Source organism: Drosophila willistoni (assembly GCF_018902025.1).
Source record: "Drosophila willistoni isolate 14030-0811.24 chromosome 2L unlocalized genomic scaffold, UCI_dwil_1.1 Seg168, whole genome shotgun sequence".
Taxonomy (NCBI): Eukaryota; Metazoa; Arthropoda; class Insecta; order Diptera; family Drosophilidae; genus Drosophila; species Drosophila willistoni.
Window position 1 is genome coordinate 646,047 of NW_025814047.1, and position 7,330 is coordinate 653,376.

Sequence of the window (7,330 nt, forward strand, 5' to 3'; positions counted from 1 at the left end):
GAAGGAAGCATCTCCGACCTTATAGAGTATATATATTCTTGATGAGCACGACGAGACGAGTTCAAATAGCCATGTCCGTCCGTTTCAAATTAAACAATTGGATGTTTTATATATCTTTTAATGACTGTGCTAATTTCGATCAAGATCGGGTTACTATATCATATAGCTCCCATAGGAACGATGGGTTGAAAACAGTGACTGGATCAATAACTTTGTTATATCTTATGTAAGCCTTTTTTTTGCAACAATTGGACTTTTTAGAAACACGTTAAAACGATTTCCACTTTGAAGACCATAGGTAAGAATAGAGTAACAAAAAACTTGCAAGGGTCTCGGTCGCTGGTTTTAAATTTGTAACGGTTATTCAATCGATAAATATTTGTCCTTAACTAAAATCGATAACGATACCTAACTCAACTGCACGATGCCGATACCCTACTCAAAAACCTCGATACCGATAACTCCATGCACCGCAACGCTGTATTACAACCCGCCAATGCAACTTAAAAAAACAAAAACAAAAAACGACGCACAAAACGATCGGTGAAATTTCATCAATAAACAAATTTCGAATTACAATATGTCGAGTGATATAGAAAAGCTATTGAAGGGTTCACGACAAGATATAAAAAATGCTGCGGAACATATCGAAACACAGTTTAAGGAATTGAGAAAAGGCAGCAGCAAGGATGCTGTTTACCGGGCGTTGCGACTGGAGTTGTTAGTGATGCGGCAGATATGTTTATTACTGCAGGAACAAAAGCATGCCAATGCGGATATCTATTGCGATATAATGACTACAATGCTACCCGTAGAACCGCAGGAGGGACAAGCTCGACTGTGGAAGGCACATTTGGACAGTGTGCGGTTTATTCATCATCATTTCGCCCATCAAAATCTCAAAGAGAGCCAAAGATTCTACACGTTGATAAATCAAGAAGAGTGTCGGTTGCAATCGGAAACGGACTACACAATTTTTTTAGGCATACATCTCACTCACTTTGAGTATCTACAGAAATCCGCCAAAGTCGCTCCTTCACCTGCATCAACTATGGAGGAGATTCATTCATGTGTCCAGAATGTGGGTCACCTCTTTGATGTTATGCTTAAGGAAAAGCATTTAAACTACAATAATCTGATAGTACAATTAAATGAGCTATTATTGATAAAACGTAGCTCCTCCTTTCATAAATCTCTAGCCACTTTGCCTCCACCAGTTCTCGAGAAGATGGTGAATCCCATGCTGAAACTGCTCGCTAACCTCCAGCAATGTCCACCTGATTTCTCCGAGTATTTGGGAGCATTTCTGGCTTTATTACAAATTGATTTACACTCACCCAAACAATTGGAGCAGCAATTTGGTTTGCAATTGTTGCGAATCTCTCGAGATCTGTTCAAGACTCAGTCAACGCAAACCTATGCCATAGAATTGCTATATTATTATGTGAAATTGTTATACCTAAAAGAGCCACTGGCAAATTTTCATAGCGTCTATATCGATATTTGTAAGAAATTTGTATGCTTCTTGGATAGGAAGATCACAGCCGATCAGGCGAAAGAGCAATGGTTTATGGATTTCATAATCACCATGCAGCGAGTCCAAATGCATTTGAATCAACTTGATAGCAAGAAACCTAGTTTTCCCACATTTTGGCAACATTTCAAAGAGGATGAGTCTGCGGATTCATATGCTGGGCACTTTTTGCTCCTACAAACTTGCGTTCGCTTGGCTGTTAATGTCCAGCGGAGTCCCTTGGCCGGTACATGCAACAGTGAGGGCTGCAAAAGTGTCCGAAGGCATTGCATTATCTCTCTAGTCAATAGTGCTCTGTGCTCTTGCGCCACTTGGGAGCCAAAAGAGGCAGATCGTAAAAATAAGGTAAGTCTGTACAGACTCTTTATTTGCTCTCTAATCATGTCATTTTATCATCATTTCAGTCCTACCACAAACCTCTGGTGGAAAACTTAATTTATGGCATGGAAATAGCCAAAGATATGAAATGTATGGGTCCCGATAGTCCAGATCTAATACGTTTTGTGCGTTTCTTAGCATTTTTAATTAGTAAGGTGGCCTGCACTGAACAGTGGTGTCTTATCCAACCTCTGTTGGAGCCACTGAAGCCTCTGCTCTCCTTAACAGGAGCAGAATACCTGCATTATCTCTTGCGACGTCTGGCCAAGGCGAGTTCAGCTTACTGCCCAAGGCCAGAATTGGCCATTTGCTTGCAAGCCACCTACATAGCCAATCAAACTAACGCTTTGACCATGCGTTCACTAATGTGTTTGCAGTATCAATCTGCAAAATCGGGTCCCATAGTGGACAAATGTCTATATGAATGGTACAAATCGAATCCCATTGCCCATCTCACTCGACTGACCGAAGCTCAACTTGAACAATTCTATGATATGAATCTGTCGCTGATTTTGCTACTATTCTCAACACCACCCTCAAGCCTGGCACAGTCGTTAATACGTTGCCGTCGCACTGATTACCACTGGATACTTATTGCCCGTCATATGCGCTCGGACAAGGACATGCTGGTCCAGTGTCAGGAGCTATGCAACAAATCCCGTCGTGCCACACTTACTGGCCAAAAGCTAAGCCGCATGGAGAACTTATGTGCGGGTCATGCCAGTGCCCATTTATTGCTCGATGCTTTGGAGGCCCAAAAAATCAAAGCCTCCATAAGGGATATCAAGGAGATAGAGCTTGCTGCATTTTTCATTAAGAACAATCTCATGGATTTCAATATACAACGCGAAAGTCGCTTGGTGGAGCTATCAGTAAATGTTATCGAATACTTTGGCGCATTCTTCAGGAGGGTGAGTCAGTCATTCCTATATAATTGGATTCTGTTCTCATAATTTCAATAATTCACAGGCAGATGCAGAACCATTGGAATCAAACGAAACAGCCATTGACTGGGAGGCATTGATCGATGATGGGATTACGGCTGCTGTCTCCCTATCCAGTATGGGCTACACGACTCAAGCGGATAATGCCTGGTTTTTGCTATTGGAGATTGGCAAATTGCTTGATGATCGATTTACCTATTTGCGTGCTCTCACTTACTTCTTGTCATTGAATCGTCATAGCCATGTGTTCCGCCAGCTGCAAATTGCCGAAGAGTTGGAAAAATCCCAGGAAATGCTCGATGATTTGTGGCCACAAGTGACCCAACGATTCTACAAACGCCATCATACGATTGTCATGCTCTGCCTTTGCCACATGGCCTATTATTATGCCAAGATCGATTGCAAATGCCATGCCCAGTTGCTCATTATGCTGGTAGAGGATCTCCGTGAGGAATTTCCCGAAAGACAAGACAAAAATGATATCGTTTTGATTACACTACAAACAGTTAAATTTCGCATAGTAAAGCATCAGAAGCAGTGCGAGATTATACCCAAAATGTCGCCATTGCGTCTTCTGGACACAGTGCAGGACAGCGTATGCAAGTTCACACATTTGTCCAGTGTCGATATGGGCGCACTGCATTTGCTTCTCGGTGATCTGGTCAAAGAGGGTACCGAATGCACATCTAATCGCCTGACCGAACGTTTTTCCTTCTCCAACATTATGTTAAACGTGTCCATTCAAAATGGTCTGGCCTTTAGGGCTGTTGAGGTGTTAACATCTTGGCTGTGGACTAATCTGCAAATGGAGGATCTGGATCGGGCCCAGGTAAAACTTAACCTAATTGAACACATATTGGGCATTAAGTCGCTAAGTAAAGATCTTGACCAGCCGGTGGAAAAAGAAATACAGAAAAGTAATCTCAAAAAGATTGCGGATGAGTATATCAAGAGTCAAGCGGGGTCTATGCCCAAAAATCACATAATACCCATGATGCAGCAGGTGGAACCAATAAGAAAACAAGTCTCATTGGAAATTGAGGTGGGTGACTAAAGTTTTTCATCTACAACTTTAATTTCATATTTAATTCTCACCTTTCAGGACACTCCTCATCATCATCATCTGCTGAAGGAAACTCTGCCACCCTCGAAATACCAATTGCAATGTTATCTCAGTCGATCTGATAAGCTTTTGATCCAAGATTCCGAGCAGTTGCAGTATATATACTTTACCATCGGTTGCCTCCATGCACGATTGCTGTTCCTCAAGCGTGAAAATTACGAGCAACTTGACTATTTCTATGAGCAGGCCAGCATTTGGCTAAAAGAACAGCAATCAAAGCAACAACAATCCCTACATAATCTGCCGCTCATGTTGCACATGCAGAATATGAACTATTTGCGTAAGAGAAATAAAATCCAATTGGCCATAGCCTATGGCAATGAAGCCCTCAAACTGACCTCTGATCAACCGCAGCATTATTTAATTGATTTAAACTATAGTCATAATCTGTTCTCCCAGCTAATGGGAGCCTACTCGGAGTTAAGACCACCATCACCTTTACCAGTAGCGAAAACAAAAAAGGTATCGTTGAGACGTGCCTTGACTTTTAACATTTCCCCAGAGGAGAAATTGAAATCCCTGAACACTTTGAACCCAAAAACACCAAAGTTTACCATCTACTCGGAGCAGAAACAATCGCTACCATCTCCAGAGGGCGAGGACGATCTCGATACTTGCCAAATAATAGAGATTGCAGACACAAGTGATGAAGAGAATGCTGTCCCCTTGAAGCCTACCAAATCCGCTCCTCTTTCAGCGCGAAAAGGTCGTCTACCAACACGCACTCCAATTAAACCACAGAGGATGGAGGACAAAACTCCTGCCAAGACGGAAACCAAGCCAACAAGAAGTCGAAGTGCTAAACCACAAGAGGACAGCAACGAGAAGCTATCAGCAAGAAACACACGCAGTCGAAGTGCGAAGCCGTCTATTGAAATCAGTGAAAAACCACCCAGCACTCGATCACGTCGAAGGGTGATGGGAGAACAGGGACAACAACTGGAGCCAATAAGCTCGAGACGTCGAAATAGAGATTTATAAATCGCATTAGTTTATTCTTATTTAATTTGTAGTGTTACTTGTTTTTATTTTATATTCGTCTGTTTTTGGAGAGGCATAAGAGAACTTTTGCATATGTCGCCCATCCAATTGCCAAGTTGTACGCGTTGACCAGAACTGTCCAGATGATAGTAGAGGCCACTTCCAGATTTGCAACCCTTCTCAAATTCACCCACGTAGCGATTACCATTTGCTGTAAGAAATTAATTAATCGAATGGAAAATGATATGTTGTGTTTAGTCTAAGATAATTGTTGTGTTTAAAAGAATTAATAGAATTTCTTTATATGCCTATAAAAAATCACAATAACCACCAATATGAAACGTACGTTTAGTAGTGAAATGTTTTTTAAGTATATTTATTATGTTGGACAAGTGTGTATAATTTTTGTAAATCTATGACAAAAATAAAATTCAAATCAAAATTAACTCACATTTCGAAATATAGCTAAAAATATGCCCCTTTAGGAATTATTGCTATTACCTATCCAGATGTTGGTATGAGCTTTCTAAATACTTTAAGGGAGTTTCTACTTTGTTGGCCCAAAAAAGCGCTGTTTTTTCAAGAATTTCACGACCTTATGGAAGTCCTAACGTTCGCAGATGAAGTTTGAAACCAAAAATGAACATTTTTTCTTAATCTAGACACTTTTTCGGATCGCTGGCAGTAGAATTGGAAAAAAAACATAAAAAATTAAAAAATTATGAGCTTTTTTAGAAAATTATTAATTTTTTATCTTTTTTTCGTTAATTATTTTTTTAAATGAGCAATTTAATATTTTTCGCTAATTCTACTACCAGAGATGCATATCCTAAAGAACATGTGGGACCTGTAGGACTTTCATGAGTTCCGCTTAACGGCCGATAATTTTACAGATTTCCACTTGAAATTTTTACACAGTATTCTTTAATCATATATCTATCCAAAAAATTTGAATTTTTTTAACACAAGGTAAAAACCCCCCTTAAGTTGTTTTGCAAATGGTTGTTCAATAAAATCAACAATAATTTCAAAATAAATATAACATTTGTCATTAAATAGGATAACGATTTCATGACATCGATATAACTATAGATGGCAGATAGTTATGTATATAGTATAAGAAAATGTGGTAGTTTAAAACACGCAATTTTTTACTTTTTATGTCCTTTTATATAATTTGCAAAGAATATTATGTATTTTCAAACACTTCATATAGAATCTTTGACAAATTCGATGCGTTTTTTTTTACTTTTTTTTAAATTTTACTTTTTTTAAACCTATCGTTCTGTTTATCCACTATGTTCTCTGTTATAGTTTAAAAATACAAACTTCCTTCTTATAAACACATATGTATATTGGTCACGCACACACAACGTTGCTGAAATAAAACATAAATATATTTCTGATATAACCCCAAATCAATATGCAATTGGCGATATAAAGGGTTAAAGTAAATATAAATGATGTTATATGAAATTAAATTCCCTTAGTTAATATAGTTTTATAGATATCTGTACAATTGTTTCAAGATTTATTCAAATTTAAATGTAACACTCGGATAGCTTTCCGTGTCAGTTATTCAAATTCTGTATACTCTATTAAGTAGTGAATTTCAGTCAGCTGCTAGTAAACACGTTAGTCCAATTAGATCATGTTATCACGTTAAACATAATGAGAAAAACCAAGTGAGCCCCTGTCGATATTGTTTAGTGAGTTATCAGACATGATAAGATTTTATGTTTGGAATATTATTTCCAGACTACTGATAATATAATTCAACCCGTATGTCGAATCTCATTATGCTTCTCTATGCAAAATGTTGTCCAATTGCTAATAATAGAGCATTGATATCTAATCATATTGAAATCTCACTTATCCTTCTTTTATACCTACCCGAAAAAAGCACTCCCTTGCCATGCATGGCATCCTGTTGCCATTCACCTATATAGATGCGTCCATCTGAATACCATTGTATGCCACGGCCATGCCGTTGATTCAAATGCCATTGGCCAAAATAGATGGAGCCATCGTCATAGAATTGTTTACCCTCGCCGCAGCGTTTATCGCTATGCCATTGGCCCACATAGATGCGTTCACAGATTTGGGAGGACTTGCGTTGCCGCCGCAGTGTGCCATAGCCATGCCGTTGTCCCTTTGACCACTGTCCCTCATAGATTAAGCCATGTTTGTTGGCCTTAACACCGAAGCCATGATGCTGATTGTTCAACCATTTGCCCTCATAGCGAGCAGCACCACCTGGATAGCGGAGACAGCGTACACCACTTGCCACACTGCCACTCGTATGGCACGACATTGTGTCGGAGACTGAAAACCGCAAGCATGGAGGATGACATCTTTTTCGCTTGGCTA

At 39.4% G+C, this 7,330-nt stretch overlaps 2 protein-coding genes across 5 annotated transcripts; one reads left to right on the forward strand and one right to left on the reverse strand.

The window, feature by feature from the left end:
• The first annotated feature begins 483 nt into the window (after positions 1 to 483).
• LOC6643268 (protein three rows) lies at positions 484 to 5,312 on the forward strand. Its single transcript, XM_002066160.3, has 4 exons — positions 484 to 1,879; positions 1,939 to 2,823; positions 2,882 to 3,898; positions 3,959 to 5,312. Exons 1-4 carry the CDS (start codon positions 581 to 583, stop codon positions 4,958 to 4,960), a joined length of 4,203 nt encoding a protein of 1,400 aa, XP_002066196.1. The 5' UTR covers positions 484 to 580; the 3' UTR covers positions 4,961 to 5,312.
• On the reverse strand, positions 4,948 to 7,274 carry LOC6643267 (MORN repeat-containing protein 3). Of its 4 annotated transcripts, none has more exons than XM_002066159.3 (2): positions 6,854 to 7,274; positions 4,948 to 5,171 (listed from the first exon to the last, which is right to left on the reverse strand). In XM_002066159.3, exons 1-2 carry the CDS (start codon positions 7,272 to 7,274, stop codon positions 5,005 to 5,007), a joined length of 588 nt encoding a protein of 195 aa, XP_002066195.1. In that variant the 3' UTR covers positions 4,948 to 5,004. The 4 variants fall into 4 exon arrangements, with proteins under 4 accessions (XP_002066195.1, XP_046865613.1, XP_046865614.1 ...); XM_047009657.1 differs by lacking the exon at positions 4,948 to 5,171 and adding an exon at positions 6,228 to 6,338; XM_047009658.1 differs by lacking the exon at positions 4,948 to 5,171 and adding an exon at positions 6,469 to 6,653.
• Positions 7,275 to 7,330: the final 56 nt, after the last annotated feature.